At 36.7% G+C, this 25,788-nt stretch overlaps 1 protein-coding gene across 2 annotated transcripts in view; it reads left to right on the forward strand.

The window, feature by feature from the left end:
• CDH6 (cadherin 6) overlaps window positions 1-25,788 on the forward strand; it is a 126,959-nt gene that overhangs the window by 64,829 nt on the left and 36,342 nt on the right. For both annotated transcript variants that reach the window (XM_061187683.1, XM_061187684.1), the window contains exon 2: window positions 3,228-3,584. In XM_061187683.1, the coding sequence (XP_061043666.1) occupies window positions 3,357-3,584 (228 nt within the window). In that variant the 5' untranslated portion in view covers window positions 3,228-3,356. The remainder of the gene's footprint in view (window positions 1-3,227; window positions 3,585-25,788) is intronic.

Genomic DNA, 25,788 nt, shown 5'->3' on the forward strand with positions numbered 1-25,788 from the left:
ACTATATCAAATTCTTATTCGATATAATATCAGCATGTTAAATTACAAGAAGACATGTTTGTCTAGTCCCATTTTTGCAAGGGCAAAATTGCTACATTGAAGCTAGGTCTGATTTTTTTTTCACCTGAATAAAGTAAAGATGATTTTCAAAACTTTAACAAAATGGAAAGGGGAAAAAAACACATAGATTGTATGAATGAGTCTGTCCTCCAGTGAACTTTCCTTTTTGCCCATTTTCTTCTTGAGGCAGGCAGTGGGCACAAAGCTTCTGCCTTCTCTGTTTCTACACCGTTACTGTGAAATACTGAATCGAAGTCTACACAAAGGCAAACAATTAGCAAACGGACTAATTCTGATTTTTAAAGTGCTTCTATTCTTTAATTTTAAGAGAATTTGACTTGCTTGGAAATGCCTATTGAAACATAAAAAAGTATTTAAAGCCTAAGAGGTAACCAAGCTATCTTTTGCAGACTTTTGCAAGCTGCTGTAGATGGATTCTACACTTGTAATGCAAATAATAGTAACAATAGTAGTAATAATAATAAAAACAGCTAATACATATTAATACCTACTGAGTGCTAGGCACTGTTTTAAGTGCATGCAATGACTCATTTAATCCATATATAACACCCTATGAGGTAGTTACTGTAATTACCCCATTTACAGAAGAAGAAACTAAGGTGCAGTGAAATCAAGCATTTTCCCCAATTAACAGCAATTTAAACCCAGGCAATCTGTCTCCAACATTGATAATCTTAACCACTATGCAATCCTGACTATTAAGAAGTGTTATATGAGAATTGCTAAGTTATATATTCAACAGTGTAGAGTTTGTTGGCGTTTTTTTTTTAACTATAGAATTTCACAGAGAAATCTATCCCTTTAAACACCAAATATGAGTGGATCATGGTGATTTTAGTAATTTTGCATATTGAGTTTTAACAAGGACACACCCTACCAAGCTGATACAAAAAGAGCTGGGTTATAGCAAAACTATATGTTCTACCATACTTGGAAACTCTGCTTAAATTTGTACCACTTTAAAAGCTTATTACCAGCCAAGCAGAAAAAAAATATGAAATACTTGACATTTTGGTATCTGCGATATTAAAAAGAACTAATATTTAATAGTCAAGTGGCAACAGCTTGTAGAGTTTGCATACAACATCCACAGGGATCGATTTTTCTTTAAAATGGCCTTTAGGAGTCTGCCTTTTAAACAGCTGACACCTCCATTCTCTGCATCCCTCTTTCCTGCCAGCACTGTGGGCCACACACTGAGTGCAGCAGCAGATGTGTAATTCTTCACTGCAGGATTTGTCTATGCAAATAATGGAGAATGTGGAAAATTAAGAAAAATGTAATTTCCCCTGAATCAACTTCAGTGTAATCTCTACTACTAGAAATGAATAGATGTCTTTAGAGGGCTTTTCTCCATATGGTCTCTCAGTCCCCTTTATATACCATCCACGAGAAGAGAGAAGAACCGTCGTTACCTAATCGATCATCAGTCATTCCACACCTGTACCAAGGCCACATAATGACAAATATAGTCACCTGGCATTTTCCAGCATGACTAATTGTCACAGTACTAATTCACTCACCTGTGGAAGTTTCAACTTCCCCAGCCTGCTGTCCAGAAGATGCATAATAATGGAATAAAGGTTTAAAAATGCTGAACACTGTGAAATATTTCACTTATATTCCAGCAGAAAACTTCCACTTAAACATGTGTTGGGTGGCTATAATTATTCATTGCTGAGGTTAAAAAAAAAAAAAATTGGTCATATATACATTTACCTGGTAGAAAAATAGGAGAAAAGGGAACAAATCTTTTCTGACATAGAGGGAACAAAAATACTGATCAGATTACCTACAACCTGTTTCTTTATCTGCACTTATTTATTAACTGTACCAGCTTAATTACTACTATGTTCTACATTACAAAGCCCTTCATTTTTTTATTAGTATTATTTAAGAAAATATGTTTTCTATATCAAATAGTAAAATGAAGGAGTAATTTATTGGATTTTTTTTCAAGAAACATGGGGAAGTTTAGGAAGGAGATATAGGCATGTATTACTTAATTTACATAAGATATTAAACCAAACTGTGACATCTTTGCCAAGCACTCTGGCCCGAGGATTTGTTTCAAATGCTAGGTTGTGTTTTTGAAAATTAGTATTTGTCATGGAAAATTATTACTGCGATTATAATAGCTGACTTTTCTGAAGATCTTGCCATCGATTGCCCTCACTGTGGTATTGAGGTATATCTGATGTACCTGTGAAAATTACATAGAAACTGTTGGACCAATTTTAATATATATACTTGGTTGCCTATGATACAAGTAAAATTTAGAGAGAAAAGCCCACCAGGATTTCCTAAAGAAATTTGAATAGAATTGTTCATTTTATTCTTTATTCTATTAAATACAAATTCCATAGGTTGTTCATTAACCCATCCTGTAGTGTTAATTGGGTTGTATGAGGAAAAAAGTTTCCTGGTCAAGTTTGGGAAATACTGGATTAAATGCAGGCTTATCATCATTGCTACAAAATTTCACTTCAGAAACATCAATATGTATAAAAAAAATTTTCTTAAGACAAAAAACTTCAAAAAAAAACAACAAAAAAAGAAACCTCAATATGCTAATGAGCATCCTGAAGAGAAGGCATTAGGTCCTTTCCAACCTTATTTGACCCAGGCTGTTCCATCACAACACATCTCCGAAGCCAAGAGCCTGCAGAACAGGCTTCTGCCTCCACATCACAGGTGCTCGATACACTGTAGCGAAATTTCAACATTATCCACTTTCAATTGAATCAAAACTGTCTGTGATATTCTTTCATGAGGATAAATATGCAAATAGAATCAGAAACACAAACTCATTTCTTCTAACCAGATCTCAACCCTCATACTCAGAGGTAAAAGAGTAGTGAAATAATCCACTCTGGCATGTTGACCTACAGCAATGCTATTACTTAAAATAGGATTTTTAAGTGATAGAAAAGGAGAGAGGAAAACAGCAGCTTCCTACTCGGAACACACCTTCCATTTAGCATATCTGAAAGACTGTTTTCCTCATTTCAAAATTGATAGACAATTTATTTTTTGTTGTTTTGCTATTCAAATTTATGTCCTCTTTTTTTCCCCAGAGCTTATTTGCTCTAACGCTGAATTTTAAGCACCTCTAAAAATGCTTAATATGTTATTATTCTTTCCAGATATCCTCTGAGAGCCAAGCCAAGAACATTAAGGAAGAGAGGAGGAATGAGGCTGGATACAGTGCAGTGAAAAAAGACACTTCAGGGAGAAGGGTACCCACTACTCAGAGACTGGACTGTGTCATCAAAATGAGAACTTACCGATACTTCTTGCTTCTATTTTGGGTTGGCCAGCCCTACCCAACTTTCTCAACTCCATTATCTAAGAGGACTAGTGGTTTCCCGGCAAAGAAAAGGACCCTGGAGCTCTCTGGAAACAGCAAAAATGAGCTGAACCGTTCGAAAAGGAGCTGGATGTGGAATCAGTTCTTTCTGCTGGAGGAATACACAGGATCCGATTATCAGTATGTGGGCAAGGTAGGATTCCACTGGGCTCTTTGACATTCTTGTTTTAAAAGCCTGAGAAAGTTACTTCTCATAAATAGACGGGGAAGATGTGGAATATTCCCCCAGTACAGTAAGAATTGTTGCTTATCTGGCAAGACTTTTTTTTTTTTCACTTGAGTAGTTTCAGGAAGAAGACTGTAGCGAGAAGCTGAGAAATGTTAGCACTGCAGCAAAGAAAGAGAAATGCTTCTGTTGAAAATGAAACACCTACAACCAGCTGCATAGGATTATCATAAATCCTTGAATTTTTACTTTAGCTTGAAAAATGTGGTCCAGCTATTCTATAAAGTAGGATGTATTAAAAATAGGAATAGAGCGATTAAGCTGTAAGGAGAAGTTTCCTTTTTCTCATTGTGAAAGGAAACATTCTGAGCTTTAGTCCTTTGGCCACGTTCAAATTAACTATTTTTTAACTCTGCTACCTACAGCGCCATCCATTCTCTGACCAAATGGAGCCCTTTGTCCTCAAAACCCACCACTGCCTTAGATTTAGTTGTTACTGCTGTTTTGTCTTATCTCCAATAATTGGCAAGAGCCAGGCATTTCAAAACTTATGACTTAATTGTGGCAAGGTTCACAAAAGAGAAAAAATGGTTATGTAAAGGTGCTGTTTCCAAATATCATCTGACCATTTTATTGACTCCAGAAAGTAAAATGAGGACGTATCGCTTATTACAGCCCTTCCAGATTACTGGAGCTGAGTCAGGGAAACAGCTTAGTTATACTGTCATCATGAGTTTCACTGAAATTTTATCATCAGCTACATTCCCACTGCAGAATATCTGCATCCCGCAAAGAAGTGAAAAAAGACAGGGACACAGGTTTGTACTTCGTAGGTTCTCTGTTTCAGAACATGGTATTGGTAAGAAAAATAATTGTCATACATCCTTTACATAAACAAACTGGGAACAAACATAATAGAGATGATAAAATGTCTTTATGATTACAGCTACAATTTTAGAACATCTATATTTGGATATCACTCAAAAAGCATAAATTTTACAGATTCCAGGGGCTGCATGTTCACACTTCAATCTGTTATCAAATATCCCTGAATAACCCTGTGCCAATATTCTCTTTTAGCATTTACCACAATAAATGAAGGAAAGCCATCCATGGCTTGGGCTGAGGTAACCAGGCATCGTTCCAGTGAAGTGAATTATTAATGTGGAATAAAGTAGGAGAGGAAGTATTCAGTGAAGGGGTGAACATCAACACGGATCCCCAAGGGTCTAACCTTGTATTTGCTATGAAATTCTCACACTGTGTGACTGCTGAAGACAGTCCACTTACTTGTACTTCACTCCATTTCCTCTGTGAAATTTGAATAGCACTACACTATCAAGGCTAAAAAATTACTGTAAAAAATAACAATAATCTTATCATCTTTAAAGCACTTTCTACAATACAAATAACATTATTGTTATAGAAGATTACGTTTTTTAAAGTGCTGTATTTAAATAATTGATCCCCCCTTTCTTTTCTTTTTCTTCTCAAATTGTGATGCCATTTTACATAAAAATACATGTATTTTCAAAGAAAGGCCAGATATTTCAAAATACTAGAAGCAACAATGGATAAAACCTCAGAAGAATCAGTTTTATGATTATAATTGTGAGAGGTAATATTGCCATGGGGAAAAATTGCGAGCTGTGGACTCAAGCAGATCTGAGGCTGCGTCGCTGTGCTGCCAATTGCCAGTTGTCTGGCCCACGGCAGGTTATTAACCTTTCCAGACTTTAGTTTCTTCATCTAGAAAATGCATGGAGCAATGTCTACCTACGGCATGGAGTTGCAGTGTAAAGTGAGACAAGAACTAGTGGCTGGCACGTAGTAGGTGCAGAAAGAAGTTATTGATGAAAACTCCATTGTATACACTCTATTAAATCTGTCTGTAATGCGTGGAAGTGGATTACTGACTTTTATATCACTGAAAAAGTAAAATGATATAATTAACGGATCTCTCAGTGGCTGGCAAATGTAGAGGATTGTGGGAAAACCCCTTCACAATCAAAGCTTCAGTTTGATTCGTTGGATTTGGATATTTTATTGGCAGCAAGATAAGTTTCCCTTCCTCATCATTATCTGCCCCTGCCCCAACTCCTTGAAGTTATAACCCATAAAAAATATACACTGGAAAAAAAAAAGTCAAGGGCAATAATTGAAGTTATCGTAGGTGCCAGCATTGCTACATCAGATGTATGTAAGAGGTGTTCCTGAACTATTGATAAGGCATTTTCCTGAATCTGTCTTTGGACTATATGTTTTATCAACAGACAAAGGGATTAGACTACAATTTGTTTTTTACCACAATTAAACATAGACAAAAAATAAATATTTAAATAGAATAAAAAACGTTCGTTTCTCATGTGGCAACAGGTTGGTCCTCTTTTAAAAGATTTGGAGTAAACAGGTACCTGATGAGATTATCCGAATCCACAAGGTCAAGAAATTTGGGGGAAAAAAAAAAAATTAGACTATAGCAGAGGTTCCAAAACTTTCTTGGTTTGCAATGCCTGTAACATCTCGATAATTTTTTCACAATGCCCTTAGGCCAAAAGAAATAATTAGGCCCAAACAACTTAATACGTATTTATGTTCTAACAAATAAGTAACCAAAAAAAACAATTAATAGAAAAAATAATATTTTTATTTCACTCTTAAATAACCAGTTACTTCCTAATGGAATGTGGGCACGTATTGGACACTGCACAACTTCTCAGATTGGACACCGACCCCTGGTTTCCTTTTCCACATTGATTTTCACACGGTACTTGCTTTTTAACACGGGCACTGTGGGAAACCCATCTTCATTAATATATGACATCATCGAAAGGAATGTAGCACCACCTACTGTTGAAACTGTGATCTACTCTGAGCTAGTAATTCGCAAGATGTCTGATAGCTCGTGTTGCTGTATTTCCCTCAAATTTTTAAAATATTTCCTGGTGCTGCAGTGAGTTCCCTGCTGCACCCCAGGGCACCTTGGTGCACACTCTGGGAACCATAGGAATGTGGTTAGATTGGTATATAAAGGTGTACAAAGGCTAATAGAACCTTAAATTGTGCCATTAGCCCTACTAAATAATAGCTACTTAGAGCCTATTCTTGAGACCTAAAACTGAAAAGGTTGATCTGTACATGTAACAGATAGAAGCATTAACTAAGGAAAAGTAATGTGGTTGAGCAAATACACTTAAAGTAGAAGAAAGAAGTTTTTACATTATAAGCAGCTGTTTATATGTGTGTTCCTTGGTTCCAGTTATTTGGAGGTAAGTCAATAGGGATGACAGTGACTTGACAATGGAGGAAAATGTGAGAATGGGTGTGGGAGCAAGAGGCTACCTGGTGTAGAGGGAGAAAAAGAAAGTCACATAAGCATCCAAGAAGCAGCAGAAGATGGAGTCTGGAGGCTGGAGTGACAATGAAGTGAATATACAAGATCATGCTTTAAAATTGAAGCATAGGGACTTCCCTGGTGGCACAGTGGTTAAGAATCCGCCTGCCTATGCAGGGGACATGGGTTCGAGCCCTGGTCCAGGAAGATCCCACATGCCGTGGAGAAACTAAGCCCGTGCGCCACAACTACTGAGCCTGCGCTCTAGATCCCGCAAGCCACAACTACTGAGCCCACCTGCCACAACTACAGCAGCTGGTGTGCCTAGAGCCCGTGCTCCGCAACAAGAGAAGCCACCGCAATGAGAAGCCCGAGCACTGCAAGGAAGAGTAGCCCCTGCTCGCTGCAACTAGAGAAAGCCCACGCGCAGCAACGAAGACCCAAAAATAGGTTAATAGCCAAAAATTAATTAATTAATTAATAATAATTTAAAAATTGAAGCACAAGCAAAGGTAGCAAGACCTTCCTTCTCATGCTATCTTAATGCTCCTCAGCATTTCTCTGTGTCCAGTAAGATTAACACAGAAACATGGACATGGCACAGCTGGGGAGGGATGCACTTGTAAATAGAAGTGAGGAAGGCCAGTTACAGCTGAAATATTGACAACCCAAACTCTGATTTATGAGACAATTCTCAACACCTCTACACACCTGAAAAGGTGGTGGCAGGTAGAGGTATCAAGAGTAGAAAGAAGTGGTCTTATATTGGGTAAAGGTTTGTGAGCTTAAGATATAGATGTGGATACAGATACAGATAAGGAAGATGCTATTTTCTAAAACAGGGGTCCCAACCCCTGGGCCGCGCGGCCTGTTAGGAACCGGGCCGCACAGCAGGAGGTCAGCGGCAGGCGGGCGCGCGGGCGAGAGAGCGAGCGAGCGAAGTTTCACCTGCCGCTCCCCATCGCTCGCGTTACCGCCTGAACCATCTACCGCCCCCGCCGCCGCCCCAACGCCGTGGAGAAATCGTCTTCCGCGAAACCGGTCCCTGGTGCCAAAAAGGTTGGGGACCAATGTTCTAAAATACATAACCATTTGGGGGAACTTTTATGCTGATTTAGCATAAGTGGCGTCTGTGTCTGGGAGCTTGTTAGAACTTTAGACTCTTAGGCCCCCACCTGAGATCTATTGAATCAGAATCTGCTTTTCAACAAAAGCAGAATTTTAGGTGAATTTTATGCATATTAAAATTTGAGAAGTGCTGCTTTTAACAATATGTACGTTGGCCTGGGTCTCACTTCCCCAGAGATTCTGATTTATTTGGTTTTTAATTAAGTATTTATGATTCAAATATGTGGCGAAACTTGAGAACCATTGCCCTAGGAGAATATTATTGGCAATAATTATAATTAGATGTGGCAAGCTCAGTGATAAAATGGGCATCCCCAAAGTATTGTGGAAATATAAAGGAGAGGGGCCACCTGGGCTTGGGGGTTCACCAGAGCTTCCTAGAGACAGGGATGGTGTTGGGACCACATCTTAAGGGAAGAGCAGGTGTTAGCCCATCTGGCAGAGCGAGAATTACCAGGACTTCCCAATTAACTGGATGCAGAAGCCAAAGGAGAGAATGCAGGAGGTTCAAAACGTCGGAGATTTCAAGATAGAACAATCAGGATAGTGAAAGTGTCACTGATGCTGGCACAGAAAACAGAAAGAGGTACATATTTTCTTGTCAAGGGCTAAAGGAAAGAGTATTTGATTTTATGCAGAATCACTTAGATTATCTTTGGCTTTATGTAAGCTGAATAGAAAAATAAGAGGGAAGCATTGTAATTCCACATTTTCAGAAAACCCCATGCCCCTTCTTCCAGCTTTACATAATATAGCAATTCCTTGACAATAGCTGGTATATAGTCTAAGATTAAATTCAATAAGAAAAAAACATAGGTAGATATAGATTAGGTTTTGAAGACATGGTTATTCATTAATATAAGAATGAATATATTTAAAATCTCAAAACTATGCACAATTTTAGGCAAAAGATTTGCATATTATCATTAAACAGCCCACAGCAACACTTAATTTCCTTGTCTCCTCCATTTTATCCCTCACAATGTTCTTAATCCTCTCCTTCCACACCATGTATAGGTAAAACTAGTCTCCATTAGAGGCATTTGAGATGCTTCTATTTTTAGCAGCATATCAAGACATCTGTTTTTGTGGAATTTGATAAACCATATATTTCATAGATATTTTCTGATGTTAGCTTTTTGGAAGTTGGTGATGGTTTTTTTTTTTTTTCAATCTGAAATTTTTTTTTTATTCCTAATATGATTTATCTATGCCTGCCCTCTTGGTTTCTTCATTAGTCTTGCTCAAAATCTTCCTATTTTGTCTTTTCTTTTTTTTTTCTTGAAATTTTGAATTTTATTTTATTTATTTTTTTATACAGGAGGTTCTTATTAGTCATCCATTTTATACATGTTAGTGTATACATGTCAATCCCAATCTCCCAATTCATACCATCCCCACCCCCACCCCCTGCCACTTTCCCCCCTTGGTGTCCATACGTTTGTTCTCTACATTTGTGTCTCAACTTCTGCCCTGCAAACCGGTTCGTCTCTACCATTTTTCTAGGTTCCACATATATGTATTAATATACGATATTTGTTTTTCTCTTTCTGACTTACTTCACTCCGTATGACAGTCTCTAGATCCATCCACGTCTCTACAAATGACCCAATTTCATTCCTTTTTATGGCTGAGTAATATTCCACTGTATATATGTACCACATTTTCTTTATCCATTCGTCTATCGATGGACATTTAGGCTGCTTCCGTGACCTGGCTATTGTAAATAGTGCTGCAATGAACATTGGAGTGCATGTGTCTTTTTGAATTATGGTTTTCTCTGGGTATATGCCCAGTAGTGGGATTGCTGGGTCATATGGTAATTCTATTTTTAGTTTTTTAAGGAAACTCCATACTGTTCTCCATAGTGGCTGTATCAAGTTACGTTCCCACCAACAGTGCAAGAGGGTTCCCTTTTCTCCAGACCCTCTCCAGCATTTGTTGTTTGTAGATATTCTGATGATGCCCATTCTAACTGGTGTGAGGTGATACCTCATTGTAGTTTTGATTTGCATTTCTCTAATAATTAGTGATGTTGAGCAGCTTTTCATGTGCTTCTTGGCCATCTGTATGTCTCCTTTGGAGAAATGTCTATTTAGGTCTTCTGCCCATTTTTGGATTGGGTTGTTTGTTTTTTTAATATTGAGTTGCATGAGCTGTTTATATATTTTGGAGATTAATCCTTTGTCCGTTGATTCATTTGCAAATATTTTCTCCCATTCTGAGAGTTGTCTTTTCATCTTGTTTATGGTTTCCTTTGCTTTGCAAAAGCTTTTAAGTTTCATTAGGTCCCATTTGTTTATTTCCATTACCCTAGGAAGTGGATCAAAAAAGATCTTGCTGTGATTTATGTCAAATAGTGTTCTTCCTATGTTTTCCTCTAAGAGTTTTATAGTGTCCGGTTTTACATTTAGGTCTCTAATCCATTTTGAGTTTATTTTTGTGTATGGTGTTAGGGAGTGTTCTAATTTCATTCTTTTACATGTAGCTGTCCGGTTTTCCCAGCACCACTTATTGAAGAGACTGTCTTTTCTCCATTGTATATCCTTGCCTCCTTTGTCATAGATTAGTTGACCATAGGTGCGTGGGTTTATCTCTGGGCTTTCTATCTTGTTCCATTGATCTATATTTCTGTTTCTGTGCCAGTACCATATTGTCTTGATTACCGTAGCTTTGTAGTATAGTCTGAAGTCAGGGAGTCTGATTCCTCCAGCTCTGTTTTTTTCCCTCAAGACTGCTTTGGCTATTTGGGGTCTTTTGTGTCTCCATACAAATTTAAAGATTTTTTGTTCTAGTTCTGTAAAAAATGCCATTGGTAGTTTGATAGGGATTGCATTGAATTTGTAGACTGCTTTGAGTAGTATAGTCATTTTCACAATATTGATTCTTCCAATCCAAGAACATGGTATATCTCTCCATCTGTTGGTATCATCTTTAATGTCTTTCATCAGTGTCTTATAGTTTTCTGCATACAGGTCTTTTGTCTCCCTAGATAGGTTTATTCCTAGGTATTTTATTATTTTTGTTGCAATGGTAAATGGGAGAGTTTCCTTAATTTCTCATTCAGATTTTTCATCATTAGTGTATAGGAATTCAAGAGATTTCTGTGCATTGATTTTGTATCCTGCAACTTTACCAAATTCATTTATTAGCTCTAGTAGTTTTCTGGTGTCAACTTTAGGATTCTCTATGTATAGTATCATGTCATCTGCAAGCAGTGACAGTTTTACTTCTTCTTTTCCAATTTGGATTCCTTTTATTTCTTTTTCTTCTCTGACTGCCGTGGCTAGGACTTCCAAAACTATGTTGAATAATAGTGGTGAGAGTGGACATCCTTGTCTTTGTTCCTGATCTTAGAGGAAATGGTTTCAGTTTTTCACCATTGAGAATGATGTTTGCTGTGGGTTTGTCATATATGGCCTTTATTATGTTGAGGTAGGTTTCCTCTATGCCCACTTTCTGGAGAGTTTTTATCATAAATGGGTGTTGAATTTTGTCAAAAGCTTTTTCTGCATCTATTGAGATGATCATATGGTTTTTATTCTTCAATTTTTTAATATGGTGTATCACATTGATTGATTCGCGTATGTTGAAGAATCCTTGCATTCCTGGGATAAATTCCACTTGATCATAGTGTATGATCATTTTAATGTGTTGTTGGATTTTGTTTGCTAGTATTTTATTGAGGATTTTTGCATCTATATTCATCAGTGATATTGGGCTGTAATTTTCTTTTTTTGTAGTACCTTTGTCTGGTTTTGGTATCAGGGTGATGGTGGCCTCATAGAATGAGTTTGGGAGTGTTCCCTCCTCTGCAATTTTTTGGAAGAGTTTGAGAAGGATGGGTGTTAGCTCTTCTCTAAATATTTGATTGAATTCACATGTGAAACCATCTGGTCCTGGGTTTTTGTTTGTTGCAAGATTTTTAATCACAGTTTCAATTTCATTACTTGTGATTGTTCTGTTCATATTTTCTATTTCTTCCTGGTTCAGTCTTGGAAGGTTATACCTTTATAAGAATTTGTCCATTTCTTGCAGGTTGTCCATTTTATTGGCACAGAGTTGCTTGTAGTGCTCTCTTAAGATGCTTTGTATTTCTGCGGTGTCTTTTGTAACTTCTTCTTTTTCATTTCTAATTTTATTGATTTGAGTCCTCTCCCTCTTTTTCTTGATGAGTCTGCCTAATTGTTTATCAATTTTGTTTATCTTCTCAAAGAACCAGATTTTAGTTTTATTGATCTTTGCTATCGTTTTCTTTGTTTCTATTTCATTTATTTCTGCTCTGATCTTTATGATTTCTTTCCTTCTGCTAACTTTGGGTTTTGTTTGTTCTTCTTTCTCTAGTTCCTTTAGGTGTAACGTTAGATTGTTTATTTGAGATTTTTCTTGTTTCTTGAGGTAGGCTTGTATAGCTATAAACTTCCCTCTTAGAACTGCTTTTGCTGCATCCCATAGGTTTTGGATCGTCATGTTTTCATTGTCATTTGTCTCTAGGTATTTTTTGATTTCCTCTTTGATTTCTTCAGTGATCTCTTGGTTATTTAGTAACGTATTGTTTAACCTCCATGTGTTTTTGTTTTTTACGTTTTTTTCCCTATAATTGATTTCTAATCTCATAGCATTGTGGTCAGAAAAGATGCTTGATATGATCTCAATTTTCTTAAATTTACTGAGGCTTGATTTGTGACCCAAGATGTGATCTATCCTGGAGAATGTTCCGTGCACACTTGAGAAGAAAGTGTAATCTGCTGTTTTTGGATGGAATATCCTATAAATATCAATTAAATCTATCAGGTCTATTGTGTCATTTAAAGCTTATGTTTCCTTTTTAATTTTCTGTTTGGATGATCTGTCCATTGGTGTAAGTGAGGTGTTAAAGTCCCCCACTATTATTGTGTTACTGTCGATTTCCTCTTTTATAGCTGTTAGCAGTTGCCTTATGTATTGAGGTGCTCCTATGTTGGGTGCATATATATTTATAATTGTTATATCTTCTTCTTGGATTGATCCCTTGATCATTATGTAGTGTCCTTCCTTGTCTCTTGTAACATTCTTTTAAAGTCAATTTTATCTGATATGCGTATAGCTACTCCAGCTTTCTTTTGATTTCCATTTGCATGGAATATCTTTTTCCATCCCCTCACTTTCAGTCTGTATGTGTCCCTAGGTCTAAACTGGGTCTCTTGTAGACAGCATATATATGGGTCTTGTTTTTGTATCCATTCAGCAAGCCTGTGTCTTTTGGTTGGAGCATTTAATCCATTCACGTTTAAGGTAATTATCGATATGTATGTTCCTATTACCATTTTCTTAATTGTTATGGGTTTGTTTTTGTAGGTCCTTTTCTTCTCTTGTGTTTCCCACTTAGAGAAGTTCCTTTAGCATTTGTTGTAGAGCTGGTTTGGTGGTGCTGAATTCTCTCAGCTTTTGCTTGTCTGTAAAGCTTTTGATTTCTCCATCGAATCTGAACGAGATCCTTGCTGGGTAGAGTAATCTTGGTTGTAGGTTCTTCCCTTTCATCACATTAAGTATATCATGCCACTCCCTTCTGGCTTGTAGAGTTTCTGCTGAGAAATCAGCTGTTAACCTTATGGGAGTTCCCTTGTATGTTATTTGTCATTTTTCCCTTGCTGCTTTCAATAATTTTTCTTTGTCTTTAATTTTTGCCAATTTGATTACTATGTGTCTTGGCGTGTTTCTCCTTGGGTTTATCCTGTATGGGACTCTCTGCGCTTCCTGGACTTGGGTGGCTATTTCCTTTCCCATGTTAGGGAAGTTTTCGACTATAATCTCTTCAAATATTTTCTCTGGTCCTTTCTCTCTCTCTTCTCCTTCTGGGACCCCTATAATGCGAATGTTGTTGCGTTTAATGTTGTCCCAGAGGTCTCTTAGGCTGTGTTCATTTCTTTTCATTCTTTTTACTTTATTCTGTTCCACAGCAGTGAATTCCACCATTCTGTCTTCCAGGTCACTTATCCATTCTTCTGCCTCAGTTATTCTGCTATTGATTCCTTCTAGTGTAGTTTTCATTTCAGTTATTGTATTGTTCATCTCTGTTTGTTTGTTCTTTAATTCTTCTAGGTCTTTGTTAAACATTTCTTGCATCTTCTCGATCTTTGCCTCCATTCTTTTTCTGAGGTCCTGGATCATCTTCACTATCATTATTCTGAATTCTTTTTCTGGAAGGTTGCCTGTCTCCATTTCATTTAGTTGTTTTTCTGGGGTTTTATCTTGTTCCTTCATCTGGTACATAGCCCTCTGCCTTTTCATCTTGTCTATCTTTCTGTGAATGTGGTTTTTGTTCTACAGGCTGCAGGATTGTAGTTCTTCTTGCTTCTGCTGTCTGCCCTCTGGTGGATGAGGCTATCTAAGAGGCTTGTGCAAGTTTCCTGATGGGAGGGACTCGTGGTGGGTAGAGCTGGCTGTTGCTCTGGTGGGCAGAGCTCAGTAAAACTTTAATCCGCTTGTCTGCTGATGGGTGGGGCTGGGTTCCCTCCCTGTTGGTTGTTTGGCCTGAGGCAACCCAACACTGGAGCCTACCCGGCTCTTTGGTGGGGCAAATGGTCGACTCTGGGAGGGCTCATGCCAAGGAGTACTTCCCAGAACTTCTGCTGCCAGTGTCCTTGTCTTCACAGTGAGACACAACCACCCCCTGCCTCTGCAGGAGACCCTCCAACACTAGCAGGTATGTCTGGTTCAGTCTCCTATGGGGTCACTGCTCCTTCCCCTGGGTCCCGATGTGCACTCTACTTTTTGTGTGCCCTCCAAGGGTGGAGTCTCTGTTTCCCCCAGTCCTGTTGATGTCCTGCAATCAAATCCCGCTAGCCTTCAAAGTCTGATTCTCTAGGAATTCCTCCTCCCATTGCCGGACCCCCAGGTTGGGAAGCCTGACGTGGGGCTCAGAACCTTCACTCCAGTGGGTGGACTTCTGTGGTATAAGTGTTCTCCAGTTTGTGAGTCACCCACCCAGCAGTTATGGGATTTGATTTTATTGTGATTGCGCCCCTCCTACCATCTCATTGTGGCTTCTCCTTTGTCTTTGGATGTGGGGTATCTTTTTTGGTGAGTTCCAGTGTCTTCCTGTCGATGACTGTTCAGCAGTTAGTTGTGATTCTGGTGTTCTCGCAAGAGGGAGTGAGAGCACGTCCTTCTACTCCGCCATCTTGGTGATGGTTTTCTTGGGGGAATTTTTCCAAAAATTGATATGCTGTGCTTTTTTAAATATCATGAAAATTTGGGTTCTCTTTGATGCTCTAATGTACAGGTCCTCCTAATATGCCTTTCTCTTGAGTTGTTAATGTCTACCCAATTCAATGAGCCACTAGTCGTAGGACAATTAGACAGTAATGTTTTAACAGCCCATAAAAATAAAAGTTGTCAGCCATATACACCTTTAAAATTAGGAATGAACAATTATTTGTTCCTAATTACATAATCCAAATTCAGTCAACATGAAGCAATATTTTATTCATCTGAAAGACCATTTAAAAGATGCTGTCATTAAAAGATTGCTTTCTTTTATTCCTTTTTTTTTTTTTTTTAAAGAGCATAAACTTAGGAGTAGAGACCTCCTAAGGTGATTCAGAGACTAATTAACCACTGCTGCTTAAACAGGAGCATCAGATTAAAGCATCTTCATAGCTAACACTTACTGAGTATTGTTTTGTTCCAGACACTCTGCTAAGTGCTTCAGGTGTACTATTGCAATGTATCCTCACCAGTGAGGTTCCGCTGTAATCCTTGTTTTACAGAGGAGTAAACTAAGGCTCAGATTGGGCCAGTACTTTAGCCCAAGATCTCAGACTGCTAGAACCTGGCAGTCGACCTCTGTCTGACCTCACAAGTACTCAGTTATATCCCCTACCCTGTGCATCCACTACTTCACAGAGACATTTTGAGGCACAAATGAAGAAACAGTCCTAGAATATGCTTTGGCATTCAATGATTGCATTCAACTCAATACCACAAATACCTACTGAGGACCTGCTGTGTGAAACCCAAGGGTAGAGAGAAACAGAAAAAAATTTTAGAGACTACTTTTAAAGAGCTACACAGATGTGTTGCATTATTGTTCCATGCATTCTTTTTAATTTTTCTTGTTTTAATTTCCAGAACACATCAGTGTTATTCAAAATAGTTATAGGTCAGCATTTTAAAATTAGATATTCAATTAGTGGTGTTTCTGGTCATCATGATGAAAAAGTCTCTTTTCTTTTTATTTCCCTTGATAACCTTCTCTAAACTTCTGTTCTGATTCAGTCACCTGCAATAATCTTTTCTCCCTGTGTCAGGACAAGTGCCTAGGGCACATCTCTCTTCTTCATCATTTAAATTTAATGCTCAGACATTTAACATTTTCATATTTCAACTGGTTAGTGTATTTAAGAGAACGTGCCTTCACTTGCTCCTTGAACGTACTTTTTAAAAATGTTTCAGGAAGTAACTTCCCAACTGTCAATAACTGGCGCTAATGCTGATTTTGTTTCCACTGTCAGCCAACTGATTTCACTTTCTTTATGACAAAAGCTTCAATTTGCTATTTTATGCTTAAGAAAATGTCCTGTGTAACAGCAGTTCTCTCTCAGAGTCTTAAACCTCCCTCTCTGCAGTCACTCACATGGAGAGCAGAAGAGTTAGAATGTCTGACCTTGGTCATAAACCCAAAGGCACTGTTTGGCTACCTGGGTCACACAAGCAGAGTAAAGTATAGAAAGCCAAACAAGGACCCAATCCCAAATCCTCCAACTTCCATGTTATTATGCCTGTGGACTCCTATATCCTCTGCTTATAATTCAATTTGCTGAAAAAAATGTTGAACAAAAGAGAGTTAAAGTCAAGTTGAACAAAAGAGAGTTAAAGATTCAAATCCTTTCCATTCCCACTGAGTTATTTTGCCTCCGTGCTCCACAAGCCAAACAGAGCTAAAGGCTGTCAGAAGGTTATAGAGACTCTGCATGCTCGTTATAACAAACCCGCCAGAATCTAGCCTATGGACATTGTTAAGTATTTCTTTACTCATCGCCTTAATTTGTTTATGAAACCATGTAAATATTTGATTTGCACCAGAGTTCTTCATTTTTTGTCATGTATGGGTCCACCCTAGCAGAATGGGAATATAAATATACAGAATGCCAACATCCCAGTTTACATGTCTTTTAAAATCAAAATCCCTAATTATCATTTTGATTGACTCATTTCAAAAATCAGTTAAAAATTCCTGACATATTGTCAGTCAACGGTCAAAATATTCTTAAACCACTGATTTTCTTCATTTCCATTGATGTGAATTAGTACATTATTTTAAATATGAGAAACTAAGAATATATTGTAACAAGAATTATAAATTTAACTTTTTAGAGTGCCCTACCTCTAGTCAAAATTAAAAGCTGTCTTTCTAATATTCTACCCTTTTCTACCAAAAATAAATGGGTTTTTGGAAGGAGTCCTGCCTTTAACAACCTTCATCAAATTTAGAGATTATGTTTAGATGTTAATGTATCATTGGAACCTCAAAGATTCAACTCTTTTTGTATAGATGTAGGCTGCTGTTAGCAAGCTTCACCTTCCTACAAGTTTTTATGTTGCCAGTTATTAAGATGATAATGTAAAAAAAAAAAACAAAACCTGCAAATTTAATTATGCTACACACAATTTATCTAAAGAACCACATATTGTTAAATTTTTCACAGCTGAACTAAAAGATCGGTTCTATATTTTACCTGTTATTTTTTCTGCACTTTATTCCCTTTTTTAAACTTACAAAAATTTTTGATCTTTTTATTTGAGTTATTCTTCTCTCTCCATCTAGGTTATAAGCTCCTCAAGGATAGATATTACTATATATACATTTTTTAAAAAATTCAGGTAAAACATTATATAAAATTAATCATTTTAAGTGTACAATTCAGTGTCATTCAGTATATTCACAGTGCTATCTAACCATCACCCCTACATTATGTTAGTGTCAGCTCTGACTAGAAATTTGAATTTGACTAAAGGGCAATTCTAATGCCAGCTCTAACCTTGGAACCACTGCTGATCCATTTCTTGGCCTTTGCCTTGGCTTCCGTCTTGATATGGCAAAATAAAATAGTGGTAGGCTCTGGAGTAAAGCTGCCTAGGTTTGAATACTGTCTTTCACTTACTAGCATTGTGACATTAGGAAGTTACTTCACCTTTCTCTGCCTCAGTCGCCTCATTTATGAAATGGTAATAGTACCTACACATAAGGTTATTGGGTTATAATCATATTTAAATAATTTCCTACATAACAAGGCATGGAATGTGCCTGGAACATACATATGCTATATGAGTGTTTGCTTTTATTATTATTATCCATTAGTATCAATTCTGTAAGTTTTTACTTCATATATCTTAGAGCTCTGTTGTTAGGTGACAATATGTTTATGCATTTTATATATTCATAATAGACTGACTTTTTTATCATAAAAAAAAAAAGATGATAATGTAATATACATTGTCATCATATTTTGATACATACATCATATATATCATATCCTCATGAGCATGCTAAATATATCAATATTCTTTGAATACCTATCTTTCCATCTAGAATTGAAGAAGATATTGAAAGAAAGTACAGAATTCTCCATAAAAGAATTAGAGGTTTTTTTCTTATTGCCATTATTGATAAATAAGTAAAAATAACAACAGCTATTCTCAAAGGTCAATGTGAGGAATCAAATTTGGAATTATGCAGCCTGGAATAAGAAGAAAAGCAGCATGCCAAAATGTTTCACAGGAAAAATATTTATAGTTTCTTCCAGTTTTCTATTCACAGAGAATACATATGCACAAGAAAAGGGAGGCACTTTAAAAGATTAAAATGTATACATGTGTGAGATATATGGATAAATATTTTAGGTGAATTGGTGTGTTTCAGAAGACCTGAGGGCAGTAATGAAAGCATAACAAAAAGCCTGAAATATCAGTCTGGATGTGGGATTTAATGCTGACTAGAGGGAACAGAGATTGGCGTTAAGAAGGCAGTTGAAGAATTTATCTCAGCTATGGCATTTTCAAATAGATTTGGAGAGAAAATGGCTTTCATTCATTCAACAATTATTCACCGGAGACTATAAAGTTAATAGCATGGGCAGCCTGCCTATGTTTGAGCCTCAGCTACACTGTGACTATCTGGGTAATATTGGGGAAGTTATTTAACCTCTCTCTGCTCTCCATTTCTTCAGCTGTTAAATGAGGGGAGTAATAAAGTTGTTGAGGTGAGGATTAATTAAGTTAATACGCAAAAGAGCTTAGAATGGGGTCAGCATATGGTACTCACTAGTGAGGTACTAAGGGAAGACCAGAATAAGGAGGGAAGGCATCCTACTATCAAGTGCATCTTCAGAAAACAGGAAAGGTGAAGAGAAGGATGAACCAAAAGTGCCCAGTTGATGATTCCACTAATGTTCAGTCTCATTCTCTGAAGTCAAGTATTATGGGCCAGAAGATGGTGCCAAAGCAGCTAAGGCAGCTGCAAACACAACTCAACACCAGCAATTCAGAGGGCCAAGTATATATAACAGTACAAAGTTTTCTTTATTATCCCAACCAAACTAAAAATAAAATGAGCACTACACTTTATGTAATTTGATGATCCTGGTAACTTTTGTAGATCCTCCTATTAAGGCTATTTATCATTTCATTTTAAAACATCATTATTTAACACCACAATTTGGAGTTTATATTATTGAATATTTAAACTACTGTGAAATGTTAAGAGTCTGGTTAGGTCTTGTTATTTTTTCAATAAAACTTCAGTGCATCTAACAATCAAAAATGACTGTTGCACTTAGGGTATAATAATGTTTTAAATTGGAATTATCATAGTTAAGTTGTTAAGTGGGATTTAATATCATGAGATCCTTATATTATTGCACCAAAGTTTATTATTGTGGGAAAATTACTTTTGATTTAATTGTTTAATTACATTTTTTAAGAGCAAAATAATTAATTCCTTGTTTAAGGTTAAACTTTGACCTTTAATATATTGAGTACTCTTTTATATTGGGTCCTAGGTCTGGTCTTTCAAATTAGTACTTTAGATATTGAATTTAAACCTTTGAATACTTATATCTTTATAAACTCTGCAGGACCCTAGACTACACCTCACTCATACTTTTATCCTTAAAGATATCTAGCACAGATTTTGCACATTGGAAACAGTCAAATATTACTTCAATTAAGCTGCAGTGACCACAAAAGATAAAAAACTGCCGTGTTATCTAAAAGCTGCCTCCCAATTTATTGATGTGGATGATTTGATATGGATATCATCGATAGTGTTTTGTGTTGTTGACAACTGAAAATCTAGTCTTTAAAGTTCAAGGATATATTAGATAGTAAACATATACACCAAATCATCATGAAAGTCTTTCCACAGAAACTACCCCTGGAAATTTCACATCAAAATGACATAGGTATTTTACGATATAATAGCAGAAATCTCAAGCTTCCTTAGTGCAAACCAGAGAAATTAAAGATAACACAGTTGTATGTGCATAAACAGGAAAGATAAACATGAAAATATATAGCAAATAATATCGCATCATAAAAGTTGGTTCCTTTAAGACTTTTACAAATGAAAAATCAGACATTATTTAGGATCTCAGTAGAAGAAAGTTTGAAACAAAATGAGAAAAAGCCGGAGTTCATTAATAGAAAACAAATTTTTTTCTTAAAATTCCTTAGCTACACTGTGCAGATAATTCAAGTGCTCAGTAAAAGAGAAATCATTTAAGACCTGAGAACGTTGATTGCAATGATTCACAAAAAAATCAACTATACAGAAAAATGGGATATCACAGAGAGAGAAAAATTCTATATAATGACTAATTCTTTTTGTACCAACTATACTTCTAATCAACATATTTTGAGTTCTCACAAGAAATATAATCATTTCTGGAAAATAGTCACACCTTAACTCTTTCTACTGTTTATATTATGAGTACAGTTCAGAAGGGAACATGAAAGAGGAGATGCAAAGAAAGTTCTGCTTTAAAACAGTTATGCAAAACTTTAGCATGCTTCATTGTTTTCTTTTCATAAATCGTGGAGCATAAGAATCTGGCTCATTTACTTAATCTACATCCTAGGGTTTCTTTTTTGGTTTTCCAATGAAGATAAATACCCTCCAGGAAGCAAACTTTCCCTTTAGAAATCAAGTAAAGCAATTTTTATATTTGCATCTTCTCTAAGTTTGAGATTATTGCCAAATAAAAGTGTTTAAAATTTTTAAAAAGAAATCAATAAGGTAGAGTGGAGTATAAGAAATTACTTTATTATCCATTTGTATCTTGAGTGTTCTATCTACCCTCGAACTGTGTGTATTCTGTAAAGAGAACAAAAAGGGGGAATTGTATACCTTGTGTGAAAGCTATGATCTTGCTGATTACCAATCTACCTGCCTCTTAAAGGGAAATATTGTTTTAAAATCAAATCAAGAAAATGAAGTGACTTGGGCAGACTTCAGTGGCAGTAATTTATTCAGTTTTATCTCCTTTTCAACAGTCTAAACATCACTTACTTGAGTTTTAAAACGATAATGAGACAGTCAGAATCTTTACTGCAATTCAAACCATCGAGTAACTTCAAAGAAGGGGAGGGTGCTGGATGGGGAGGGACAGAACAGAAAACACAACACAAGGGAAATCATCCCCTGGCAGGTGAAGAGGCGTCTTAGATTGTTTTTTGGCAGAGTTTTATTGCAGAAAATTTGTAATAAGATAGGAGCAGTGATAATATTTTTCCACATCTTATCAAGTACTACCGTTTATAAAGTGTTTTCATGTGTACAAGCATTCCTCATGATCTGTCAAAGCACTCTTTCAGTTAAGCAGAATTCAATCCTTTTGGGTGTAAGGAAACAGAGTCCCAGAGGGGTTAAGAGACGACAGTGCCACTGCCAGCAGAGTGCCAAAGTTGAAGCTGGAGTCCATGCTTTTTGACATGGTTTAGTCTAATACTCTTTCCTTATACCACATTATTACCATGTTCAAGTAGTAGAGAGTATTTCAGGCATGGTGGGCAATGGAAGAGTAGCGTAGGGCTTAGGAGTTGGAGCACTTGAATTTAGGGCACTATCATCACCATGAGAACACTTCCCCTAGCATGGCCGTCCAGACAGCACACATTTCTCTTCACTGATTGTTTCCCAGTTATTCCCTTAAAGAAAAAATAAAAACAAAAGACAAAGCTGTTCAAATTATTTAAAAATTTATAAGCTGTTCCCATGCAATAAAACTAAAAACTAATTAATGAACTCATAATCATTTCTCCTAGAATTGCTCACCATTATTTCCTTGAGTGTATGAGTGGGTTACAGAATTCAGTTTAATCATCATTTATTGGACATGTACAGGATGCTTGAGAGTTATGAATTTGAATGAGAAATAGTCTCTTCCTAAAGCAAACTACTTGTTTTATAAAGATATGGCTTTAACTTTTTAGATTCTAAGTAAGAATCTACAGAAGAATATTATATCCAATATGTTTTTTACCTCTGAAGAAAAACACATTTGGGGAAAAGTCCATTAACTAGTGAGGAGCATAATTTTTAAAAAATTTCTGCTGCTTGAATCATCATGTCTCAGATGTCTGCATTTATCTATTAATATTTTCTTCCAAAGTGTATTTGTCAGAGAGAAAGAGAGAGGAGGCAGGGGGAGTGTGTGTGTGTGTGTGTGTGTGTGTGTGTGTGTCCTTAGATTTGATAATTGCTGAAGAGATTACATTATAAGGCAAAAAGTAGGATTGTAATTGGTGAGTTACAATGCCTTACTAAATCAATTTTTGACTGGATATCTGGCTCTCAGCTTGATTTACCACTGGCTTTTTTAAAATGAAAATGTTAGACTAAGCAGGAGCTCAGACTAATGTCTCAGTCTGCCAAAGACCTTGGACTTCCAGAGCCAAGCAAAAGACAGTAAACAATGCCTTTTTGGGGAAATAACTTCATGCAGTGAATAAACCAAAATGCATTTGTTTAATTGATAAATCCCAAATGAACAATAACATCTATTACAATTTGTATCATTTGTGCCAATAGAATTTACAAATAATTTAGCCTGGGGTCTAATATAATAATATAATGAATCCAGAAACGTTTATAATCATGGTAGGGACTGCTTTTTGGTAGTATTCTCTGAAGTGAATGAACAGACTTTGGAGTCAGGCAGATCTTGGTAACCTCCCTGGCTCTGCTCTTAACTTTGGATAAGTTACTTAACCTCCCTAACCTCAGTTTCTCTGAAAAAAATGGAGAAAATAAAGCTTATTTTCAGGAGTCATTATGAGTATTACTGATTAACAAACAAAGCATTCCTGCAGTACCTAACACATAGTAAGTGTTCACCAAGTGTTAGTTTTCTTCTTTCTTCACTGAAATTCTTGAAGGACCACATGCAGTTCCAGCTCACCTTGAATTCCAAAGGTAAAGAACTACCTTAGTGGGACTTCCCTGGCGGTCCAATGGTTAGGACTCGGCACTTTCACTGCCATGGCCCCGGGTTTGATCCCTGGTCAGGGAACTAAGATCCTCCCCCCTCAAAAAAAGAACAACAACAAAAAAAACTACCTTAGTTTCCTATTGCTGCTGTAATGAATTACCACAAACTTAGTGGCTTAAAATAGTACAAGTTTATTATCTTATAGCTTTGGAGGTCAAAAGTCTGAAATGGGTTTCGCTAGGTTAAAATCAAGGTGCCGCAAGGTGTCTTTCTGGAGGCTGTAGGGGAGGAGCCATTTCCTTGTCTTTTCGAGCTTCTAGAGGCTGACTACATTCCCTGGTTCATGGTCCCTTCCACCGAAGACAACAGCATAGCATCTTCAAATCTCGTCTCTCTCTCTAACCTCTGCTCCATCGTCACATTTCCTTCTTTGACTCCAGCTCTCCCCTACTTCTTTCCCTTATAAGGACCCTGGTGATTACATTGGGCTCATGTGGTTAATCCAAGCCAGTCTCACTACTTCAAAATCTTTATCTTAATCACACCTGTAAAGTCTTTTTTGCCATGTAAGGTAACATAGTCATTGGTTCTGGGAATTAGGGCATGAATATCTTTGGGAGAGCCATTATTCTGTTTACCACAACTATACCACTAAAGTGTTGTTCGTTTAATAGTTACTCTGGTACTTTTGACATTAAATTCAAGGTATTGAGTGTAAAGGATAAATGTCAAGGGAATTAATACATTTCTTCTGAGTTTAGATTTAAAATTCTTTTGCTTTTAGCAGTTTTGTGAAAAATTCTCCTTCATATAACACAAGGTCTGTTTCAGTGCTTATTAAATCTAACAAAGATAAAAGATTGAATTGAGTGGGGTCATGTGGAATCTCTGCAAATGCAGAACACTTTACGGTATTATATGAACGTATTTTTAAAGTTACAAGGTACGCAATGAGGAAAAAAAGATGGAAGGATAGATTAGATAGATAGATAGATGATAGATACATAGATGGTAAATAGATGATAGATAGATGATAGATAGATGATAAATAGATGATATTGATAGATAGATGATAGATAGATAGATATAGGATTCAATCAGTGGTTCTCAAAGGAGGCTATTTTTCCTCCCAGGGGACATTTGGCAACGTCTGGAGACATTTTTGGTGGTCACAACTTGAAAGGTGCTGCAGGTATCTAGTGGGTAGGGGCCGGGGATGCTGCTAAACATCTTATAATACACAGAATAGAGTTACCCAGCCCAAAATGTTAATAGTGCAGAGGTCAAAAAATCCTGAATTAGATAGATCTTTGTAACTCAGCACTTAAAATATTGTTTGGTACAGGATAAACCTTTAATGAATGTCATAGAACTGAATGTAAATATCTCCAGAGAAAATATTTATGTTGCAGTTAACAGACTAGACTGTGGTGTCAGAATGCCTGGACTCAAATCCTTCTCCCGTTGGTTGTATGATGCTGAGAAGTTACTAAACTCTTACCTTGCCTCAGTTTCCTCATCAGTTGAGGTGATAGGAAGAGGGTCATAATGAGTAACAAATTATATAATCTGTGTAACAGCAGCAAATTTCCTGGCCCATAGGATGGGCTTCATAAATGTCTGCTATTATTATTTTCCCAAATTCCAGACAGACCCATTGCCAAATGATTGATCATATAAGAGAAAGCTTTAAAGATAAAATATTTACACTGTTCTAAAAATCAATCAAAGCAGAAACTAACACACCATTGTAAAGCAATTATACTCCAATAAAGATGTTAAAAAATAAAATTAAAAAAAATTAAAAAATAAAAATCAATCAAATTATTTATATTATATAGAAGGATATAATGTTTTCTGGTCATGATAAGAGGCAACACAGTATAATCGAAAAAGAACATGGGAGATGGAGGCAGCCTGATCCTAGGTTTTGTCAGAGGAAAAGAGATTGTCCTGATTCTTTTAGAGCCCATTTAACATATCAAGAGATGAGCCTGGCCAATTCGAATAAAACTTACGAATCCCATTTATAAATGTAGTTACCAAAAGTTATTGGTGCCAGGCTCTGGGCTATTGGTCATTCTTACCCCCCAGTTATCTTCTCAGTTTTTATGGTGGGAATTGGCTCTTCCTCCCACCAAAATTTAAGTGGTGGGGTATTCCTGAAACTGAGGGAGAGATTTCACATTCCTGGCTATTAAACACAAAAACACACAGCCCTGTGTGTATCTAAAGTCAT

Source organism: Eubalaena glacialis, chromosome 4, assembly GCF_028564815.1.
Source record: "Eubalaena glacialis isolate mEubGla1 chromosome 4, mEubGla1.1.hap2.+ XY, whole genome shotgun sequence".
NCBI classification, from domain to species: domain Eukaryota; kingdom Metazoa; phylum Chordata; class Mammalia; order Artiodactyla; family Balaenidae; genus Eubalaena; species Eubalaena glacialis.